At 50.0% G+C, this 24,433-nt stretch overlaps 1 protein-coding gene across 1 annotated transcript in view; it reads left to right on the forward strand.

The window, feature by feature from the left end:
- Positions 1 to 24,433, forward strand: part of ankmy1 (ankyrin repeat and MYND domain containing 1) — a 179,279-nt gene that overhangs the window by 148,667 nt on the left and 6,179 nt on the right. The window contains exon 18 of the mRNA XM_070884029.1: positions 12,412 to 12,583. Coding sequence (XP_070740130.1) covers positions 12,412 to 12,583 — 172 coding nt within the window. The remainder of the gene's footprint in view (positions 1 to 12,411; positions 12,584 to 24,433) is intronic.

A 24,433-nucleotide genomic window follows, 5' to 3' on the forward strand; every position in this document is an offset into this window, starting at 1 on the left:
CCATTTGGAGCATTAACTTTTAAAAGTTTGAAAAATTTGCGGCAGGAGCTAATGATTTCAAACTTTAAAAGAATTTGGGGTTGGCGCTCCAGGAACAAAGTGAAACTAAATCAAGTGCTGCACTTCCCTCTTGGAGTGCAATGAGCATTATTGTGTTCCTAATACAGATGAGGCTGCAACAGGGAGGTTAAAGTAACAGTGACCTCAGTCTTTAATAAGACACTCCAGAGTGAGGAACAGGCCTTAGGGGCTGACTTATATACAGTGCTCCCAAGGGATGCTGGGATCCCTTGGGACTTCAGGGGATGAGCTCCCTGGTGGCGGAACATGGGAGTGCATACTTTGCAGATACACAACAGGCATCAGGTAAGCCGGTGTTGTACACTGGGCCGTGTAACGCTTCTGCGTTGGAAGGCTCCTTCCTGCCCTCCCTTAAAGGGAAGGGCCATCGCTGCAGACACGGCAAAGGAAAAACAAATGTAACTTTTCCACGGTGGCAACCGCGATCCCGCACGATCAGCCAGGCACTCTGATCGATCGAGAACAGGAACCCACGAAAAACCTGCACAAGAGAAGCGAGTTTTTCTTTTTGCTTACCTCGGCCCACCTCGCCTTTAAGCACCGCCTCCCGAAATGGCCGGCCTTCCGTCAAACGCCTCCTCCCGCTGTCGGTGTTTTCGCCCGGCGGTGTTACCGGAAGGGGCGGAACGCAATTTAGCTTCCAGGGCACGACTGGGGCGATGCGCGCGGCGATGATGTCACGATCTCCGGGCGAAGGAAGATCGGGGCGCAATGCCAAAACCGGCGCCGCATACCTCCCGGCGAATTTAGCAGGAGGCGCTGGTCTCGCTGCGCCCGGACACAAACCCATTTAGCGCCCCGTTAGCGGTCCTCCCCGTAGGCCCTAACGGGAGGCACAAAGGAGCCCAATTTCGCATCCTTTAACTTTCCAGCACTAATCTGATTGGCTCTAATAGATATTTTGCACTGCGTCTCAGCATTGGTTTCCTTCTTTCTTCTAAATATCTCTCTCTCTCCATATATGTATGTCTGATATATCTATAGTCAGCTATCTATCTCTCACTGTCTACTTCAGTTAAGCACAGAAATCAATCAAGTGTGATTGGCCAGTGAATTAATACCTCAAACCTTAAGAAGATATGAAACACTAACTGGTAGCTTCACTCCTTGCACCAAAAGTTGCATGCATGCTTGAGAAGGAAACGTTCGCAGGACTATGGGGAGAGCAGCTGCGTGGGAATAATTGGATAGCATTCTAATGAACCGGCACAGGCAGAGTAAGCCAAATGGCTTCTTTCTTCGCTTTAAGATTCTATGAATTCTGCAATAGGACTTATTGGTTTCGAGGAGCTGGTGTTTAAGTCCCCATGTCTAAAGTCGAGACGTTTTATACAGCTGTTCAAACCCCTCAGAGCAAGCCTTCATGCAGGACACCACCCAGCTCGAGAAAGGAAGGAGAGGCAGTGAACTTGGGCTTCAAAGGCCTTGTTAGATTGGAGGAGGAAAGGAAGGCTGAGAGGCGCGTTTATTGGAGGCAGCCAGTTTTCCAGCAGGTTTGCTCTGAATGCCTGCTGGCGTCCCTGCATGCTACATATAACCACCTGCTGTATTATAGGGCAGGCACAAGGGATTTGGTGCAAGAGGCATCTTTTGCGATGTGAGGTTAGTCCATTAGGCTGGAGATTGTTTTTCTATTAGGGTCTTCTCATTCATCAGTGTTTTGATCATCAAATGGCTGTAGTTTCTGATTGCCTGCTCACAATTACAAGCACACTGGCCCAGGCTCCTGACATCCACCACAATTCTCTTACCCAGCTGGGATGCTTCTCTCATAATTGATTGGCAGCATTCTGAATTCCCAATTTAGTTTTTAACCAGATGATTGTTTTTTTTTGTTCCCTTTTACTCCAATCCATAAATTTAGCTGTGGAAATGCTAGAATTCTCCTCCGCAATGCAGGAGGGAGATGCGTATGTGGAACTGCAACATCTTCACTTGAAATATAACCACTCGCCCCTCACTATCTATGGAAACTCCTCCAGCCCCACAATCTCCCAAGCTGTCCTCTTACCCCGCTACCCTGTTTCAGCCTCCACTTCAAATATTTATCTACGTTTTCCTTAAAAGACCCCAAAATGCCTCAACATCTCCCTGTGGCAAAGCATTCCAGGGATTAACAATGGGCTGCCCGTATCCTAACTCGCACCAAGTCCCGCTCACCCATCACCCCTGTGCTCGCTGACCTACATTGGCTTCCGGTTAAGCAGCGCCTTCATTTCAAAATTCTCTTCCTTATTTTCAAATCCCTTCATGGCCTCGCCCCTCCCTATCTTTGTAATTTCCTCCAGCCCCACAACCCCACCCCCCCCCGGCCCGAGATGTCTGCTCTCCTCTAATTCTGTTCTTTTGAGCATCCCTGATCATAATCGCTCAACCATTGCTGGCCGTGCCTTCTGTTGCCTGGGCCCCAAGCTCTGGAACTCCCTGCCTAAACCTCTCCGCCTCTCTACCTCTCTTCCCGACTTTAAGACATTCCTTAAAACCTACCTCCTTATGTATTGTAACACTCCTGTGAAGTGGCTTAGGACATTTTACTAAATTAAAGATGCTATATAAATATAGGTTGTTGTTGTTATAGAAATATATTTCCCCTAATTCGCTTCTCACTCCCTCCGTGATAATTTTAAATTGATGCACCCTCGTCACTAAATCCCCAACTTACTCTCTCAAAAGCCTTCATCATTTTATAAAACCTCTAGTAAACCTTCTCTTTGCCTTAAGAATATTCCCAGCAACTCAAGTCTCGCCTCTTGACTATAGTTTCCCAACCCTGGCTTCGTGCTCGCTATGGAGTTAATGGGCTAGAAATTACCCTCTGCCCCGATTGGCGGTGCTAACCTTCCAGGACCAGGACTTCCTGCGCCGGCCCAGAAGTCCCGCCCACAACGCGGAATTGGGCCGTGTGCCCCTCGAAGGAAGTGGAGCGCAGTCTCTGGCACAGTCTCCCCCGCTGTTTCCCCCGCTGTTTCCCCCGCTGTTTCCCCCGCTGTCTCCCCCGCTGTCTCCCCCGCTGTTGCCCCCGCTGTCTTCCCCACCGTCTACCCGCTACTTCCCCCACTGTCTCCCCCGCTGTCTCCCCCGCTGTCTCCCCCGCTGTCTCCCCCACTGTCTCCTCCACTGTCTCTCCCGCTGTCGCCCCCGCCGTCTCCCCCGCAGTCTCTGGCACTGTCTCCGGCCCTGTCTCCTCCGCTGTCTCCCCCACCGTCTCCGGCCCTGTCTCCCCCGCCATCGCCCCCGCCGCCTCCCCCGCCGTCTCTCCCGCCGTCTCTCCCGCCGTCTCCCCCGCCGTCTCCCCCGCTGTCTCTCCCGCCGTCTCCTCCGCCATATTCCCCGCCGTCTCCCCCGCCGTCTCTCCCGCCGTCGCTGGCGCTCTGCTTCCTTTGAGGGGCGCTCCCGGGCCAGTAGCGCGGCACTGCGTCCAGAGGTATACGGATACTCCGGAGGCGCTAACGGGGCAATAAAAAAGGGCAATTTCACACCCAATGTCTTTTCTATAACAGAGCGCCCAAAACTGAACAGTTTTCTAATTACGATTTAATAATTGCTTTGTAATAAATTATCATTACTGCATTACTCTTGCACCATTTATAAAAGCCAAAATGTTATTGGCGATTTAGTATTGTTTCATCTCATCATCATCATCATCATAGACAGTCCCTTGAAATCGAAGAAGACTTACTTCCACTCTAAAAATGAGTTCTCAAGTGACTGAACAGTCCAATACAGGAATTACAGTCTCTGTCACAGGTGGGACAGACAGTGGTTGAAGAAGGGTGGGTGGGGAGTCTGGTTTGCCACACGCTCCTTCCGCTGCCTGCGCTAGGTTTCTGCATGCTCTCAGAGATGAGACTCGAGATGCTCAGCGCCCTCCCAGATGCTCTTCCTCCACTTTGGGTGGTCTTGGGCCAGGCATTACCAAGTGTCGGTAAGGATGTTGCACTTTATCAGGGAGGCTTTGAGGGTGTCCTTGAAACGTTTCCTCTGCCCATCTGGGGCTCGCTTGCCGTGTCAGAGCTCCGAGTAGAGCGCTTGCTTTGGGAGACTTGTGTCCGGCATGCAGACAATGTGTCCCACCCAGCGGAGCTGGTTGAGTGTGGTCAATGCTTCAATGCTGGGGATGTTGGCCTGAGCGAGAACACTGACGTTGGTGCGTCTATCCTCCCTGTGGATTTGCAGGATCTTGCAGAGATATCGTTGGTGGTATTTTGAGGTGTCTGCTGTATATAGTCCATGTCTCTGAGCCATATAGGAGGGCGGGTATCACTACTGCACTGTAGACCATAAGCCTGGTGCCAGATTTGAGGTCCTGGTCTTCAAATACTCTCTTCCTCAGGCGACCGAAGGCTATGCTGGTGCACTGGAGACGGTGTTGGACCTCGTCGTCGATGTCTGCCCTTGCTGATAGTAGGCTCCCAAGGTATGGAAAATGGTCCACATTGTCCAAGGCCGCGACGTGGATTTTGATGACCGGGGGCAGTGCTGTGTGGCAGGGTCAGGTTGGTGGAGGACCTTTGTCTTATGGATGTTTAGTGTAAGGTCCATGCTTTCGTACACCTCGGTGAAGGTGTTGACAATGGTTTGGAGTTCGGCCTCTGACTGTGCGCAGACACAAGCGTTGTCCGCATACGGTAGTTCGATGACAGAAAATGGGACGACCTTGGATCTAGCCTGGAGGCGACGGAGGTTGATTAGGCTTCCACTGGTTTTATAGTTTAGTTCCACACCAGTGGGGAGCTTGTTGAGAGTGAGATGAAGCATTGCAGCAAGGAAGATCGAGAAAAGTGTTGGTGCGATGACGCAGCCCTGCTTGACCCCGGTCCGGATGTGGATTGGGTCTGTGGTGGATCCGTTGATCAGAATCACGGCTTGCATGTCGTCGTGGAGCTGGCAGAGGATGGTGACAAACTTTTGTGGGCAGCCGAAACGGAGGAGGACACTCCATAGTCTCTCACAGTTGACAGTGTCAAAGGCCTTTGTGAGGTCAAAGAAGGCCATATACAAGTGTTGGCGCTGTTCCCTGCATTTCTCTTGTAGTTATTGCATGGTGAAGATCATGTCCGTTGTGCCCCTTAGTGGACAGAATCCACATTGCGACTCTGGCAGGAGCTCTTCAGCCACAGGGAGAAGATGACTGAGGCGGATTCTAGCGATGACTTTCCCCGTGGCCAACAGCAGGGAGATTCCTCTGTAGTTGCTGCAGTTGGACTTGTCTCCTTTTTTGAAGATGGTCACGATTACTGCATCTCTGAGATCTCCCAAGCATGCTCTCCTCCTTTCAGATAAAAGAGATGAGGTCATGCCTTCATGCCAATAGTGCCTCTCCGCCATACTTTAATGCCTCAGCGGGGATTCCATCTGCTCCTGATGCCTTGTTGTTCTTGAGCTGTGCAGGGCTGGGGTTTTGCTGAGATGGTGGCGGGTAGCATGCTGCGGGATGGAGTCGAGGACACTCGCGTCGAAGATAGAGTCTCGGTTAAGGAGATCTTCAAAGTGCTCCTTCCAGCGGGCCCTGACTGCCTCGGTGTCCTTAATGAGTGCCTCCCCGTTCTTGGCCAGCAGTGGGATGGGGCCTTGGGTGCTTGGGCCGTAGGTGGTCTTGACTGCGGTGAAGAATCCTCGCACATCATGGCTGTCAGTCAGCTGATGGATCTACTGTTTCATCTATCAGCACTTTCAGAGAGATATATATTTAAGCCCCTTAGCTCATCCTTCTATTGAGCGTAAACTCCCATTCCTTGTTTTTCCTTCCAAAATGTTATTACATAAGAACATTTATGGAGCAGAAGTAGGCCATATGGCGCTTCGAGCCTGCTCTGCCATTTAATACGATCATGGCTGATCTGATCATGGACTCAGGTCCACTTCCCTGCCCGCTCCCCATAATTGCTTATTCCCTTATCGGTTAAGAAACTGTCTATCTCCGTCTTAAATTTATTCAATGTCCCAGCTTCCACAGCTGTGAGGCAACAAATTCCAAAACCCTCTGAGAGAAGAAATTCCTCTTCATCTCTGTTTTAAATGAGCGGCCCCTTATTCTAAGATCGTGCTCTCTAGTTCTAGTCTCCCCTATCAGTGGAAACATCCTCTCTGCATCCACCTTGTCAAGCCCCCTCATTACCTTATACGTTTTGATAAGATCACCTCTCATTCTTCTGAATTCCAATGAGTAGAGGCCCAAACTACTCAACCTGTCTTCATAAGTCAACCCCCTCATCTCCGGAATCAACCTAGTGAACCTTCTCTGAACTGCTTCCAAAGCAAGTATATCCTTTCTTAAATATGGAAACCAAAACTGCACGCAGTATTCAGCTGTGGCCTCACCAATACCCTGTATAACTGTAGCAAGACTTCCTTGTTTTTATATGCTATGTTTCTATGTTTCTATACTCCATCCCCTTTGCAATAAAGGCCAAAATTCCATTGGCCTTCCTGATCACTTGCTGTACCTGCATACTAACCTTTTGTGTTTCATCCACAAGTACTGCAGCACTTTGCAATTTTTTGCCATTTAAATAATAACTTGCTCTTTGATTTTTTTTCTGCCAAAGTGCATAACCTCACACTTTCCAACACTATACTCCATCTGCCAAATTTTTTGCCTACTCACTTAGCCTGTCTATGTCCTTTTGCAGATTTTTGTGTCCTCCTCACACAGTGCTTTTCCTCCCATCTTTGTATTGTCAGCAAACTTGGCTACATTACACTCAGTCCCTTCTTCCAAGTCATTAATATAGATTGTAAATAGTTGGGGTCCCAGAACTGATCCCTGCAGCATCCCACTAGTTACTGGTTGCCAATCCGAGAATGAATTTATCCCGCCTCTTTGTTTTCTCCAGATTGCATTGTACCTTCCACCTATTTACCCATTCCACTTACCCGTATTTTCCTGTCCTCCTCACTGTTTGCTAAAAGTCCTACTTTGGTGTAAGAGCACAGGTTAAGATTGTACTCCCGATATACACAAGTCCAAAACCTGTCTGTGTATGGAGAACAAAAGTGAGGCCAGCACTGACCCCTGGGGTACATGACCTCTGACCCTCCTCCAGTCCGTGCAACACCCATTTACCTGAATCCTGTGGGGTTGGTCTTGACTTTGTGCGTTGCTCTAAACTGGGCGATGGCAGAGTCAACAGCCCACTTTACATCTCTCCCCATTTGAAGTCAATAGAAATATAGATCAGGAGCGACAGCAGCTCAGCTGGCAACTAGCTATCACCCGTTTTACACTATCACACTAAGTCAATGGAAAGTTGGTTGACTAACAGGAAACAAAGGGGTACCCCCTTTGTTTCCTGTTCGTCAACCAACTTTCCGTTGATGCTGCTGTATTTCCTCTTGCATCATAAGCCTGAGTTCCTCTGATAAGAATCTTGTGGGTCACCTTATCACATGACACGCCTTCTGGTGCTATGTACACTGCATTCCCTTTATCTAGCTAATCATTCACCGCTTGAAAATACTTGTCAAACATCACTTGTCTCGAACAAATCCTTGCTGGCTGTCATTGATTGATTTCTAAATGCTCACTAATTTAATCTTGAATTATGGATTCTAAAGGCTGGATTTTCGGTTGTCTGACGCCTCAGTTAGTGGCCAGAGGGGGGCGTTAATAGGAGCGTAAGAGGTTACCGACCAGGAGCGCAGTGTTTAGCAGCCTGACAGAAAATTAATTAGAGGTTACCAGGGGGGCAAACCAGTAGCGCCCGGCTACTGACGATCACTCCGATCATGACGTATTCCTGGTGCAACACCCACGCTTGTGTCCCGGTCGGAAAATTAGATGCGGCCATCTAATTTAGCAGCCACCAAGTACAACGACTGGAAAAACAGTCAGTACAGGCTTTCAGAGTCGTTAACTGGTGGCTACTTAAAGGGATGATGAAGCGCTTCCCTCAGAGATTACAGTCAGTGCAACGTTCACACACAGCACGGTGCGTGAGCCTCCAAGTTTGCAGCGGCAGACAGAAATAACAGTTCAGCTTGAGAAAAGGTGATTTTGAAAACTTTAATGGGTGCGTTACTATGCCGCGTCTGTAACACTCAGCTTTTCGCAGGATCTGACTCGGAGTGACCGCAATGATTCAGTTAAATTTAGCCCCGGCATTTTCATTCGTGCCCCCTCTCAGCTCTGGTGTGCAACATAGAAACATAGAATAGAAACATAGAAAATAGGTGCAGAAGTAGGCCATTCGGCCCTTTGAGCCTGCACCGCCATTCAATGAGTTCATGGCTGAACATGCAACTTCAGTACCCCATTTCTGCTTTCTCACCATATCCCTTGATTCCCCCTAGTAGTAAGGACTACATCTAACTCCTTTTTGAATATATTGAGTGAATTGGCCTCAACAACTTTCTGTGGTGGAGAATTCCACAGGTTCACCATTCTCTGGGTGAAGAAGTTTCTCCTCATCTCGGTCCTACCCCTTATCCTTAGACTGTGACCCCTGGTCCTGGACTTGCCCAACATTGGGAACATTCTTCCTGCATCTAACCTGTCTAAACCCGTCAGAATTTTAAACATTTCTATGAGATCCCCTCTCATTCTTCTGAACTCCAGTAAATACAAGCCCAGTTGATCCAATGTTTCTTGATATGTCAATCCCGCCATCCCGGGAATCAGTCTGGTGAACCTTCACTGCACTCCCTCAATAGCAAAAATGTCCTTCCTCAAGTTAGGAGACCAAAACTGTACACAATACTCCAGATGTGGCCTCACCAAGGCCCTGTACAACTGTAGTAACACCTCCCTGCCCCTGTACAAAGAAATGGCAGACCAATTGAACAAGTACTTTGGTTCGGTATTCACTAAGGAGGACACAAACAACCTTCCGGATATAAAAGGGGTCAGAGGGTCCAGTAAGGAGGAACTGAGGGAAATCCTTATTAGTCGGGAAATTGTGTTGGGGAAATTGATGGGATTGAAGGCCGATAAATCCCCAGGGTCTGATGGACTGCATCCCAGAGTACTTAAGGCCTTGGAAATAGCGGATGCATTGACAGTCATTTTCCAACATTCCATAGACTCTGGATCAGTTCCTATGGAGTGGAACCCCCGCTATGAAGGCCAACATGCCATTTGCTTTCTTAACCGCCTGCTTTCTTAACCGCCTGCTGTACCTGCATGCCAACCTTCAATGACTGATGTACCATGGCACCCAGGTCTCGTTGCACCTCCCCTTTTCCTAATCTGTCACCGTTCAGATAATAGTCTGTCTCTCTGTTTTTCTGTTTCTCTGTTTTTACCACCAAAGTGGATAACCTCACATTTATCTGCCATGCATTTGCCCACTCAACTAACCTATCCAAGTCACTCTACAGCCTCATAGCATCCTCCTCGCAGCTCACACTGCCACCCAACTTAGTGTCATCCACAAATTTGGAGATACTACATTTAATCCCCTCGTCTAAATCATTAATGTACAATGTAAACAGCTGGGGCCCCAGCACAGAATCTTACAGTACCCCACTAGTCACTGCCTGCCATTCTGAAAAGTACCCATTTACTCCTACTCTTTGCTTCCTGTCTGCCAACCAGTTCTCAATCCACATCAGCACACTACCCCCAATCCCATGTGCTTTAACTTTGCACATTAATCTCTTGTGTGGGACCTTGTCGAAAGCCTTCTGAAAGTCCAAAAACACCACATCAACTGGTTCTCCCTTGTCCACTCTACTCGAAACATCCTCAAACAATTCCAGAAGATTTGTCAAGCATGATTTCCCTTTCACAAATCCATGCTGACTTGGACCTATCATGTCACCTCTTTCCAAATGTGCTGCTATGACATCCTTAATAATTGATTCCATCATTTTACCCACTACCGATGTCAGGCTGACCAGTCTATAATTCCCTGTTTTCTCTCTCCCTCCTTTTTAAAAAGTGGGGTTACATTGGCTACCCTCCACTCCATAGGAACTGATCCAGAGTCTATGGAATGTTGGAAAATGACTTTCAATGCATCCGCTATTTCCAAGGCCACCTCCTTAAGTGCTCTCGGATGCAGTCCATCAGGCCCTGGAGATTTATCGGTCTTCAATCCCATCAATTTCCCCAACACAATTTCCCGACTAATAAGGATTTCCCTCAGTTCCTCCTTCTTACTAGACCCTCTGACCCCTTTTATATCCAGAAGGTTGTTTGTGTCCTCCTTAGTGAATACCGAACCAAAGTACTTGTTCAATTGGTCTGCCATTTCTTTGTTCCCCGTTATGACTTCCCCTGATTCTGACTGCAGGGGACCTACGTTTGTCTTTACTAACCTTTTTCTCTTTACATATCTATGGAAGCTTTTGCAGTCCGTCGTAATGTTCCCTGCAAGCTTCCTCTCGTACTCTATTTTCCCTGCCCTAATCAAACCCTTTGTCCTCCTCTGCTGAGTTCTAAATTTCTCCCAGTCCCCAGGTTCGCTGCTATTTCTGGCCAATTTGTATGCCGCTTCCTTGGCTTTAATACTATCCCTGATTTCCCTTGATAGCCACGGTTGAGCCACCTTCCCTTGACTGATTTAGTGCCCCCGTCAGCTCCTCGCCCGACTCTGACGAATTTCTGGGCGGGAGGTGCAAACCTTTGCAAGGCGCTAAAATTACCGCTCCGCCTGGATTACCGCCCCAAATGAGGCGCGCCCGAATTTCTCCCCCTGAGAGTTTGCCCACCACTGACGTTAGTCTACAGTGATCTACAGTTACTCTCTCTTATTGAACAAATGCCGTATATTGACTGCAGTCAAGTCCCATAGCACAGTTTGCATTTTCAAGGAGCGAAATTGTGATCTGAGCCTCCACTAGCTCCTTCTTTGAATAGCCTGCTGTGGGTGCATTCAATAGAATGGTTACAGCACAGAAGGAGGCCATTCGGCCCGTCGAGCCCGTGTCGGCTCTCTGCAAGAGCACCGCAGCTAGTCCCACCCCCCCGCCCTTTCCCTGTAGCCCTGAAAATATTATTTCCTTCAGGTACTTATCCAACTCTCTTTTGAAAGCCACAATTGAATCTGCCTCCAGCACCCTTTCAGGCAGTGCGTTCCAGATCCTAATAAGCAGCATTACTGACCTAGGGGGATGGTGCAGAGAGTAACCCTCATCGCAAGCATCTTATGCAGCTCCATCTCAACTTCCACAGCCATCAAACAGGGGCGGGGGGTGCGGGGAGAGTCGCGTGATGGCCTGCTCCATCGCTTGTCTGCACACTCATAGCTGCACCCTTCCCTTTCGTGTTGTCGGTCATGTGACATCACTAACAAACACATACATAAGATGGCTGCATAACAGAAAACTGTCATCATGTGACTTTTCCCACATGGTCCTTTTATTATTTACATCAGTGGCTGCAGTACATCAGTAGTTCGCTAGGGGGAGCGCTATTGCAGGTCACTTCTTGCTCAAGCCTCCCTCCAGCTCGGGAAAGGTTGCTAATGGTTTGAGATGCCTTCTGAGGCTCTCCAAAGGCTTTCTGTATTTTTGTCTCTCCACGCCTCTCCCTGCCCCCCCGCCACCTCCCACTGCCCCATCGTGACAATCACCATTAATCGTGCCCGTCCCTTTAAAACTTGACTCATGCAGTTTTCCTCTCCCACCACTAGTCTACCTTTTAAATCCATTCATACAGCTAATATTATTCTAATGCGCCAATGTTGGAATATTGAATGAAACAGCACCCTTCCATCTTGGTCCACCTATAGCCTTCGCCAATAGCCATTCAGGTGAAAAATTACACCAAAACAGGCAAATCTACCCTTATTCCTCAGCCTCAATTGCATCTTTACTGAGAGACCAAGATGAGGGCCAAAGCCCATAGCGTGGAGCACTACTGAGGTTGGAAAACAGCGCAAGAGTAGGCGAGGTAAACGAGGAAATAGTGCCCAGGCTTCCCGGGCCTAAGTTTTGAAAGCCTGTAGCATGTCGGAGAAAGGGAAGGCCGAGGTAGGCGAGGAGTGCTTCAGTTGTGGGGCGCTGGGAAAGAATGAATTAGAAAGAGATTGTGCAACGGTTCCTGAGGGGGAAGGGTGCATCTTAAAAAGAATGAGAGAAGCACTGACCATAATAATACTGATGAAATAGAGGGAGGAAAGAGAGAGGGAGTTGTTGGTGACTAGAGGTGATGGCAAGGTGTGATGTGTCCAATCCAGGATTGTGTGAAATATCGGAGCAACACCCTTTGATAGGCTTGGGCCTTGGTCGAGAGTTGTTAAAGGAAACTAGGACACCATCACCGAGCACTGATGTGCTTTGGAGGACTAGTCGATAGAATACTTCCATTTTCAAGTATACTTCAGGTTTTGGGATTGTCATGATAACCTTTGTAACCCTTGCTGGCAAATATTTGTGCTTTTATAGGCCAGGAATCCAGCGATCAGTCCCAACTGACTGAATCGGATCAACTTGCTTTAGCTGACCTCAGTCTGACAGCAAAGGCCATCTTCGAGCGACAGAATCAGAAGGAAGACAAGAATTTGTCACCGTCAACAGCCTCGGAAAGGAAGAGCAAAGCCCAAGGTACAGTACCCAGGTAAGAAATATGTCATAGAAATGGTGAAAAGCAGTAATGGCCCAATGGCCACGAATATCCAAAATCAATTCTTTCAGAAGCAGACAGAGCCCGAGCTCCAGTCCCCCGAACAAGCTTGAGGTCCGAGCAACAGTTGAAAGAATGCTCTTTGGAGCACAACACCAGGCAAGCAAAGAGCTCCCCGCACAGAGTGTCCCCGCACTGAGGGAGCCCTCCGCACTGAGGGAGCTCCAGACTGAGGGAGCCCTGCACTGAGGGAGCCCCGCACTGAGGGAGCCCCACACTGAGGGAGCCCCGCACTGAGGGAGCCCAGCACTGAGGGGGGCCCTGCACTGAGGGAGCCCCCTCACTGAGGGAGCTCCACACAGAGGGAGCCCTGCACTGAGGGAGCCCCACACTGAGGGAGCCCCACACTGAGCCCCGCACTGAGGGAGCCCCGCATTGAGGGGACCCCGCATTGAGGGAGCCCCACACTGAGGGAGCCCCACACTGAGCCCCGCATTGAGGGAGCCCCACACTGAGGGAGCCCCACACTGAGCCCCACACTGAGGGAGCCCCACACTGAGCCCCGCACTGAGGGAGCCCCGCATTGAGGGGGCCCCGCACTGAGGGAGCCCCGCACTGAGGGAGCCCCGCATTGAGGGGGCCCCGCACTGAGGGAGCCCCGCACTGAGGGAGCCCCGCATTGAGGGAGCCCCGCACTGAGGGAGCCCCGTATTGAGGAGGCCCCGCATTGAGGGAGCCCTGCACTGAGGGGGCCCCGCATTGAGGGAGTCCTGCACTGAGGGAGCCTCACACTGAGGGGACAGGGAGCACAAACGTCACTAATTCCCACATGGATTCTCCCCATCTTCCCCCATTACACCGACAAGCGGTTGAACCTCTGCGGAAGGTGAAATGTGAAGCATCCCTAAGCTGATCGGCAAAGTTAACGTCTGCATAAAAAACAAATCGCACACAGGAAGGTAATACGTTGTTCGCATATGAACAGAATTTCTACCCTTGAACCTCTACTTGTTTATTTCACAAGCAAGCCTCTTTGCCCTCGCTGCATAGAAAGAAACCTTGTACCTGAGCCAGCAGGGCAGAATGTGCTCCATAGAGCACGAAAAACACACCTGGGTAGATTTATAGATTGGTTATGCCTATTTAATGGGCATGAAGTGGACTAAACCGATCAGAAAAATGGGCAAGCCCCATCACTTCGGATTTCCGAACCATTCCGCATCCCCATTAAGTTTTCTGGTCACGTTTCTGTACCAGTTTGCAGTTGGATGGATTAAAATGTGATGTTACTCCTCTGTCTCGTGCAATTTGCCACTGTTTGTGCCACTTTCACTCCAGGAGACTGGTCGATGAGTAGCAGATGACAGATCAATGTCTGGGAGCCACTGTGGACCCCGGGGAAGGCGAGAAGCAGGACAATGGGTAATGGGCAGTGCATTGGGTAATGGGTAGGGCACTGGGTAATGGGGAGGGCATTTGATAATGGGCAGAACACTGAGTAATAGGCAGGACACTGGGTAATAGGCAGGGCACTGGGTGACGGCAGGGCACTAGGTATTGGGTAAGGCACTAGGTAACGGGCAAGATATTGGATAATGGGCAAGGCACTGGGTAATGGGAAGGGCACTGGGTAATGGGCAGGGCACTGGGTAATGAGCAGGGCACTGGGTAATTGTCGGGACATTGGGTAATGGACGGGGCATTGGGTAATGGGCGGGGCATTGGGTAATGGGCAAGGTATTGGGTAATAGGCAGGGCACTGGGTAATAGGCAGGGCACTGGGTAATGGGCAGGGTACGGGGTAATGGGCAGGGCACTGGGTAATTGTCGGGACATTGGGTAATGGACGGGGCATTGGGCATTGGGTAATGGGCAGGTCATTGGGTAATGGGGAGGGCACTGGATAATGGGGAGGGCACTGGGTAATAGGCAGGGCACTGGGTAATGGGCAGGATACGGGGTAATGGGCAGGGCACTGGGTAATTGCCGGGACATTGGGTAATGGACGGGGCATTGGGTAATGGGTGGGGCATTGGGTAATGGGAAGGTCATTGGGTAATGGGCAGGGCACTGGGTAATGGGGAGGGAACTGGGTAATGGGCAAGACACTGGGTAATGGGGGAGTGGCACTGGGTAATGGGGAGGGCACTGGGTAATGGGGAGAGCACTGGGTAATGGGGAGGGCACTGGGTAATGGCAGGACGCTGGGTAACGGCAGGGCACTGGGTAATGGGGAGGGCACTGGGTAATGGGGAAGGAACTAGGTAATGGGGCAGCACTGGGTACTAGGCAGGGCACTGGGTAACAGCAGGGCATTGGGTAATGGGAGGGCACTGGGTAATGGGGAGGGCACTGGGTAATGGGCAGAGCACTGGGTAATGGGCAGGGCACTGGGTAATGGGCAGGGCACTGGGTAACGGCAGGGCACTGGGTAATGCAGAGGGCACTGTAATGGGCAGAGCACTGGGTACTAGGCAGAGCACTGGGTAACAGCAGGGCATTGGGTAATGGGGAGGGCACTGGGTAATGGGGAGGGCACTGGGTAATGGGCAGAGCACTGGGTAATGGGCAGGGCACTGGGTAACGGCAGGGCACTGGGTAATGCAGAGGGCACTGTAATGGGCAGAGCACTGGGTAATGGGCAAGGCACTGGGTAACGGCAGAGCACTGGGTAATGCAGAGGGCAATGTAATGGGCAGGGCACTGGGTAATGGGCATGGCACTGGGTAACGGCAGGGCACTGGGTAATGCAGATGGCACTGTAATGGACAGGGCACTGGGTAATGGGCAGTGCCCGTTGGATTCTCTGAGACAAGCACTGGAGAACACACATGTGGCACACCATCAGCAACACACGAGAAAAAACCCACAATTGACTGACTGTAGGAATCAGCAGAGTCGGGGCTGGGGGAGGAGGAATGGCTGTACAAAGAGATCAAAATGGAGATTCATCATTTCACTGACTGGCACAAGCAGTTAAATTCTCTCCCTTTGAAATATAAAGTTCGAATCTTCAGTCATTTGAAGAATCTCTATTGACAACAGAGAAAAAAATAATCAATACCCTTTTTGCTTTCCCACTTGCTCCGAGTCATTAGTATCCTTTACACCGACCTCTGACTCCATTAATCAGACAATTTGACTCAGTGCTCTCCAAATAAGGTGGTCTGTTTTCCCTGTACTGATTTGCAATAACAGCGACCAAATTCACATTGTGAAATATATGGGTCTCCTTCCCATCTCTCTCCCTCGCCTCACTTAGTCTGTCGCAGCCTCCTGACCTCAGGAGCTCGCAGAACCTTTCAATGTTTCGTTAAACAATTCAGTCCGCTCCAACTGAAATCGCTGAACTGAGCATAAAGGGGACAGTGGCAGCATGAATACGGAATTGGCTAAGTGACAGGAAACAGAGTAGTGGTGAACGGTTGTTTATTGGACTGGAGGAAGGTTCACAGTGGTGTTTCCCAGGGCTCGGTACTAGGAACACTGCTTTTCTTGAGATATATATATGTATATATTAATGACTTGGCACAATTTCAAAATGTGCAGATGACACAAACTTGGAAGTATAGTGAACAGTGAGGAGGATGGTGATAGACTTCAAGAGGACATAGACAGGCTGGTGGAATGGGCGGACATGTGGCAGATGAAATTTAACACAGAAAAGCGATACATTTTGGAAGGAAGAATGAGGAGAGACAATATAAATGAAAGAGTACAATTCTAAAGGGGGTGCATGAACAGAGAGACCTGGGGGTATATGTGCACCAATCGTTGAAGGTGGCAGGTTGCAGGTTGAGAAAGCGATTAAAAAAGCATAAGGGATCCTGGGCCTCATAAATAGAGGCATAGATTACAAAAGCAAAGAAGTTATGATAAACCTGTATAAAACACTGGTTCGGCCCCCACTGGAGTATTGTGTCCAATTCTGGGCACAGCACTCGAGAAAGGATGTGAAGGCTTTAGAGAGGGTGCAGAAAAGATTTACAAGAATGGTTCCAGGGATGAAGAACTTCAGTTATGTGAAAAGACTGGAGAAGTTGGGGTTGTTCTCCTTAGAGCAGAGAAGGTTGACAAGAGATTTGATAGAGGTGCTCAAAATAATGAACAGAGTAGATAGAGAGAAACTGTTCCCATTGGCAGAAGGGTCGAGAACCAGAGTACACAGATTTAAGGTGATTGGCAAAAGAACCAAAGGCGACATGAGGGAAAAAAATTTTTACACAGCGAGTGGTTAGGATCTGGAATGCACTGCCTGAGAGGGTGGTGGAGGCAGATTCAATCGCGGCTTTCAAAAGGGAGTTGAATAAGTACCTGAAGAAAAGAAATTGCAGGGCTATGGGGAAGGGGCGGGGGGAGTGGGACTAGCTGAGGTGCTCTTGCAGAGAACCGGCACGGGCTCGACGGGCCGAATGGCCCCCTTCTATATTGTGACCATTCTCTGATTCTATGAGCAGGCCAGCACTAATGCAAAGCCCTGGGCTGTCCTGTTTCTCCTGTCCGCCAATCGGCCGGGAGTTCAATGTGTGCAGAGAACCCTCAGCACGTTCACGGGAAGTCACTGAGAAATCCACACAGGTGCAGAGTGCAAACTCGCTCCTAGCAAAAAGCAAACTCACTTACCAAAGTTCAGAGAGTTTAGGCGCAGGCTGTCGGAGCAAAGGCTTGGGATCATGCAAGGATGAACAGGGGCACTGATGGAGCTTTAACAGAGCACCAGTAAGCTTCCCGATGTCTATCCAGTCAGGACCACCTTGCCCATTTGCCCATTGGTCTGCGGGGTTTTCGGGAACGAGTTGGGAAGAATCCCAGCCCCCATTGAGATGTCTAGACCTCCTGACTCCATCAGTGAGACAGCCTGCCTTACAGAACCTGTTGTCTAAGGTCTGGGAGGATTGACTCTGACACACAGGTTGACTTGGTTCTGAACATTAATTGGTATGCATCATCATCATCATAGGCAGTCCCTCGAAATCGAGAAAGACTTGCTTCCACTCTAAAAGTCAGTTCTCAGGTGGCTGTACAGTCCAATTCAGGAATTACAGTCTCTGTCACAGGTGGGATAGACAATGGTTGAAGGAAAGGGTGGGTGGGGAGTCTGGTTTGCTGCACGCTCCTTCCGCTGCCTGCTCTTGTTTTCTGAATGCTCTCGGCAACGAGACTCAAGGTGCTCAATGCCCTCCTGGATGCTCTTCCTCCACCTTGGGTGGTCTTGGGCCAGGGATTCCCAGGTGCCAGTGGGTATGGGTAAGGAAGCTTTGAGGGTGTCCTTGAGGCGTTTTCACTGCCCAACTTGGATCGTTTGCCGTGTAGGAGTTCTGAGCAGAGCACTTGCTTAGGGAGTCTCGTGTCGGGCATGCGGATGATGTGGCCCACACAACGGAACTGGTCGAGTGTGGTCAGTGCTTCGATGCTGGGGATGTTGGCCTGAGCGAGAACACTGACGTTGGTGGGTCTATCTTCCCAGTGGATTTGCAGGATCTTGTGGAGGCAGCGCTGGTGGTACTTCTCCAGCGCTTTGAGCTGTCTGCTGTATATAGTCCACATCTCTGAGCCATAGAGGAGGGCGGGTATCACTACAGCCCTGTAGACCATAAGCTTGGTGCCAGATTTGAGGTCCTGGTCTTGAAACACTGTCTTCTTCAGGCGACTGATGGCTGAGCTGGCGCACTGGAGGCGGTGTTCGACCTCACCATCGATGTCTGCCCTCGCTGATAGTAGAATACCGAGGTATGGAAAATGGTCCACGTTGTCCAAGGCTCCAGCTCTTTCTGGTCCCTTACCAAAGCTGTCACTTATAACGTGCACTGAGCCATGCACTGAGCGCTGCACTGAGGGAGTCGCGCACTGAGCCTCACACTGAGCCCCGCACTGAGGGAGCCCGCACTGAGCCCCGCAGAGCCCCGCACTGAACCACGCACGGAGGGAGCCCCGCACTGAGCCCCGCTGTTATGTCTGTAATGCACTTATGAATGACTCCACGAGGCAATGTGTTGTACTCAAACTGTAGTGACCTTGGCCCTTTATTCGTAATTCCAGAGTCAGGCACAAGCATGGTGGACAGCCTTTTATACTGGGCCCTGCACACCTATGCATCTGACCCTCAGGTCTCCCACTGCAGTGCCCTCTGGTGGACAGCCTCTGCCACAGGGGCAGGAAACCCCAGTCTCCACCAGTTGCACCCTCTAGTGGTGCCAGCATAGTATATACACAGTGTAAATCTTATTGATAATACATCAGGTAATAAGTCTCCATCTTATGCAACTATACAGTGACTACACAGAGAATATATTTATAGTCTGCATATATAACATCACTCTCCCCCAAGTCGTTTGTGCCGATTAACTGCACTATGTGCTCTGGCTTAGCAGTCCCCAGACTTAAGTGCCAATAGCCCTTGTACCTTGGCTGTGCTTTGGCTTGGCTCTCTCCATGTTAACCTTAAGTCCTTTTGCTACAACGTTGGGTAGTGGTTACAAGTTTGGATGGTTCGATGATGCAGTGGAGATTCCAGTGGGTTCTGGGTGTGATCCATGTGTGTGTCCATGGCGACACACATCCATTTCCACCCCCGCCCGACAGCGAGATCATGCAGCAGGCCCGTTACATTAATATACAGGATCAGACACAGTGCAATTACAAAGAAAGGAAGTTACAGTTTGTATCGTGACACCTTGGTTCAGTGACTTATATTCATTATGTTTTGCGGTTGTGCGCCAGGATTGGGTAGATTGCATTCATGGTTCAGTCATGGTAAGTATTGAGGTAGCAGTACAGGTATGCGAGGACGCAGATTTCAGAGCAACCGGACAAGGTCTGAATCGTCTGATAGCGGCACTGCACCCACTGATAGCGGGGTGGACTTGGTTTGCTCATCTAGCCAAGACTCAGGGCCTTTGCCATTGCCTAGTGGTGGGCAGAACCACAGATATGTATGGCCTCCCTGTCCTCCTTTGAGGGCTGCAGAATCTTCTGCCTGCTTTCTAATGGTGTTGGGAACCTGGCTGTTCCAGGTCCTGTTTGGGGAACTCGTTGGTTCTGACCTTTCGCTCCCGGACATGGCTGAGGTAGCAACTGGGTCTGGGGGCTGCGCCGTTTCCACCCGGGTGCTGGGCAATGGCGGCCGACTGCACGTATTGGCGCCATTTTCATTTCCAGGTCTGTGGCGAATAGTGCCATCGGGTGCCTGCAGCGTGGAATAGACCTGGGGCAGGGTATCAGGATCAGTGTCTTCACCCTCCTGAGGTCGCTGGCCTATAACTTGTGGGGACACGTGGTGCAGGGCTTCAGGATCAGTGCTTTTACCCTCCCGAATTCGCTCGCTTGCTACTTTTGGGGACACTCTATTCCCGACATCTCGCAACAACATTTTATTCTTTACATTAGGACGGGTACCAACATCTCGCAACAACATTTTGTTCTTTACATTAGGAATAGTACCGACATCTCACAACAACATTTTGTTCACAATCTTAATTGGTTCGTTACATTGATTTCCATGCATACAATGTCTCTTTAAGTTCAGTTGGTTGCAGGTCTCCTTTAAGAGAACCCTGCTGGCTGTACCCCAATCAAATCCTTTGTTCGACATCACGTGTTGGTCCCTCAGTGTTGCACCTCGTGATATGGCCGTGGCCATCTTTTTTTCAGCCACGCTGCCCCTCGGTGCAGCAGGGATGCCATCTTGCCTCTGTCCTCGAGGTTGCCTGCCTTGATCCTTCTCTTCCATGATTCTGCCACAAAAGCTGGAAGAGTGCCTGTGAATTCGATCTTCCTCCCCAGGAGTCCTGCCACTGGAACCTTTTAGGTCGTTCCAGTCGGATCATTGCCACGCAGTCGTGATGGATGGTCTGTGCCTCGGGTGCTGTGCTGGTCTGTTCTCTGGTGCCTGATCCAAGCGAAGGTGAGGTTTTGCTCTGCCTCTGAGCATGGGGTATGTCGATTGCTGGAGTGAAGAGGTCTTCCCATTTCCACTGGTACTTCCCCATCCACCTTTTTCCGAGTAGCGTTGGACCATCACCTGCAACAATCCACAGAGGTAACTTGTGCACCACGCCATTATGGATTACATTTACATCCACACTACCAAGGACTAGGATCAGCTACTTGGTGTAGGTGCGCATCTTTTCCTGTACTGGAACCAGCTCGGGTCGTTTTTCGTTCCATAGCCTCTCAAAGACATCCTGGCTCATCACTGATTGGCTCGCTCCCATGTCCACTTCCATGAAGACTGAAACGCCGTTTATCTAGACTTCCATCTTCACTTGAGGACAATCGGTGGTGCAGGTATACATTCCATTCACTTCTTCTTGGGGCTGAGCTGCCTCTCTGGCCAAATCATCATACTCCCTGCTGGATTCAAAGTCATCTACCAACTCCTCTGCTAAACGGTGAGCTGTATTTCTTTTACACATACGCTGGGATTGAAGGCTGATAAATTCTCGGGGCCTGATAGTCTGCATCCCAGAGTACTTAAGAAATAGTGGATGCATTGGTGATCATTTTCCAACAGTCTATCGACTCTAGATCAGTTCCTATGGACTGGAGGGTAGCTAATGTAAGAAAGGAGGGAGAGAGAAAATGGGTAATTATAAACCGGTTAACCTGACATCAGCAGTGAGGGAGACCCGCACTGAGCCCCGCACTGAGGGAGCCCCACACTGAGGGAGCCCGCACTGAATGAGCCCCGCAGTGAGGGAGACCTGCACTGAGCCCCGCACTGAGGGAGCCCCGCACTGAGGGAGCCCTGCACTGAGGGGGCCCCGCACTGAGGAAGTCCCGCACTGAGGAAGCCCCACACTGAGGGAACCCCATACTGAGGAAGCCCCGCACTGAGCCCCGTACTGAGGAAGCCCCGCACTGAGGGGGCCCCTGCACAGAGCCCCGCACTGAGGGGGCCCCGCACCGAGGGTGCCCCATACTGAGGCAGCTCTGCACTGAGGCAGCCCCGCACTGAGGGGTCCCCACACTGAGGGATTCATAGGAATCTCGCTTTCTTTTGTCCACAGTCAGTTGCCACTTCATCTAAACAGACAGCAGTTTGGCTGTTGTTTCTCCCTCAACTCTAATCTTGTTGCTTCTGGTGAGAGAAACCTCTCTCCATCAGCCCGTTCTGTTTGACCATAACACCTGACTTTAGAATTGATCCACAGTGCGCTGTCAAATCTCCTGCAGCCTGGACTGTGGAGCTGAGCGTTTTCCGCCCATTGACCGCAACATGTGTACGTCTGAATTTACCATTGTCCTAGGCCACCTCCCACTCCACCTTTCCTTCCTGGAAATATGCTCTTGTTCACTCTATCGCTGAGAAAAGTTACCCCACTGTTTCTCTCTCCACATGTGCTGCCTGACTCGCTGAGATTTCCAGCATTTTCTGCTTTGATTCCAGCATCCACAGTATTTTGCTTTTGTCTCACCATTCATCCATTGCTAAAAATACGTTAAAAACTTTAGTTTTGATTTTCATGCTGCAGTATTGTTAACTCTTGATGAAGGTCTGGGAGGAACATAGGGACATTAAGAACAGGCTTTGCCAGCGACGCCCACATCCTGGACCGACTTAAAATAAATTCAGCCCCTCGGGCCTGCCCTGCCATTCAGTTACATCATGGCAGATCTGCACCGCAGCTCCATCCCCTGCCTTTGCTTCATATCCCTTGACACCCTTACCGAATAAAAATCTAGCGATCTCAGTCTTGTGATAATCTGCCAAGGTTTCAATCCTGCCCCACATCTGGGGAGGCTTTTCTGACGTTCTTGCATACTCCTGAACAGAATAAACCTTGTCAGAAAATATCTCCCTCTCGCCTCTAGCTTGAACCACTTTCTCTGTGGTAATCCCTCTTGTCTCTCTCTATTTTATCCACACTGCTATGGTTAGTGTCTGCCTGAACTTCTGTATTTCTGTCTGAGCATCAAAGACACCACCCAATGCATTCTACCTCCTCCCTATATCCCCAGACCTATCGGATGACTTCCTCCAACAACTCATTCTTTCCCGGGACCACAGGGTGTGGTACTCCGTTGCACCCTTAGGCTTTCCAGTTTCCTACAGTTTTCAGGTTTGCAAAACTTGGTGTCGGTGAATCACCACTGGCCAATTTATTTTTTTCAGCCTTTCTGATGCCTCGCACTGTGGGCTCATTGTCCATCACCAGTGTGGGGGGCAGGGAGGTGGTCTCACTTTCTTCGTATATAAAAGATATTGCTCAGTAGAACTGAGCCATATTGACCAAGGAGGTCCCGGGTCCTAACTCCAGTCTGTGCTGAATTTCCTGCCGGGGCTGTAGAGGTGGTGCAAATGGCCTCAGCACCCATTGGTTATGGAGGGCGGGGGGGTGGAGGTGGATAGCAACAACTCCAGACCTTGGACAGCCGGCTGAAGGGCACGGCCATCCGTGGTGGGGCGAAGGAAGTCGGCGACGTGCAAGAGGCCAGAATGGGAGGAGCGCAGAGGTCTCGGAGGGCTGGAGGGCTGGAGGAGGTTACAGGGAAGGGATGGGCCAAGGCCTTGGAGGGATTGAACATGGGGATGAGAATTTAAAGTTTGGGGAGTTGCTGGACTGGGATCCGATGTAGGACAGCGAGCACAGGGGTGATGGGAGACCGGGATTTGGTGTGGGTTAGGACACGGGCAGCAGAATTTTCGATGAGCTCAAGTTTATGGAAGGGGCAAGATGGGAGGATGGCCAGGAAAGCATTGGAATAGTCGAATCTGGAGGTAAAAAAGGCATGGATGAGGGTTTCAGTAGCACATGGGCTGAGGCAGGGGCGATATTTCGGTGGTTTACATGAAAGAAAAGATATGGGGCTGGAAGCAGACAGAGTTCCTACTCCTGATTACCATCCGTTGGCTGCTGTTGTGATGTTCCCATGTGTGAACACTGGGTGAGAATAGAATCGGCTAATTTCGGGAAGGAGATAGTGAGGAATTTATGAGAAAAGTGTCTTTAGTAGGCTTTCGAATCCTATGCATTTGCCTATAAGATACTGCTGCACCCTCTCATCATGGCCTTAATATTTGGGTTGGATGTGTAATGGCCTGGCTGAGTTTAACTTAACTTCCTAGTACTGGTGCCTGAGTGTAAATGTCTGCTTTGAGTTGGATTTAAACATGGTCCCCTTAGTATCCAGACCATTGGTAATTAATAAGGGACTCATATCATTAGAAATATCTGCAATTTCCCACCTTACCTAGAAAAATAACTTTCCATTTACAATCCAAGAGCAAAGTAGGCCTGGTGACCACACCAAGTGTTTCGACTTTTATTCCCGCACCACACGGGTCAGTTCCTCTTAGGTTGTTGGTTCGAGTCCCCACTCCAGAGACTTGAGCACATAATCTAGGCTGACACTGCAGTGCGGTGTTGAGGGAATGCTGCATTGTTAGAAGTGCCGCCTTTTGGTTGAGACGTTAAACCGAGGCCCCGTCTGGTCTCTCAGGTGGATGTAAAAGATCCCATGGCACTATTTCGAAGAAGAGCAGGGCAGTTCATCTGGCCCCTCCCTATCGCTGTAATCTCCTCCAGCCCCATAACCCCCGAGATGTCTGTGCTCCTCTAATTCTGCCCTCTTGAGCATCCCTGATTTTAACGGCTCAACCATTGGTGGCCGTGCCTTCTGTTGCCCAGGCCCCAAGCTCCGGAACTCCCTGCCTAAACTTCTCTGCCTCTCTATCTATCTTTCCTCCTTCAAGATGCCCTTTAAAACATACCTCTTTGACCAAGCTTTTGGTCACCTGCGCTAATTTCTACTAATGCGGCTCAATTTCAAATTTTTATCGCCTAATACTCCTGTGAAGCGCCTTGAAACATTAAAGGTGCTATATAAATACAAGTTGTTGTT

This window comes from Pristiophorus japonicus, chromosome 6 (genome assembly GCF_044704955.1).
Source record: "Pristiophorus japonicus isolate sPriJap1 chromosome 6, sPriJap1.hap1, whole genome shotgun sequence".
NCBI classification, from domain to species: domain Eukaryota; kingdom Metazoa; phylum Chordata; class Chondrichthyes; family Pristiophoridae; genus Pristiophorus; species Pristiophorus japonicus.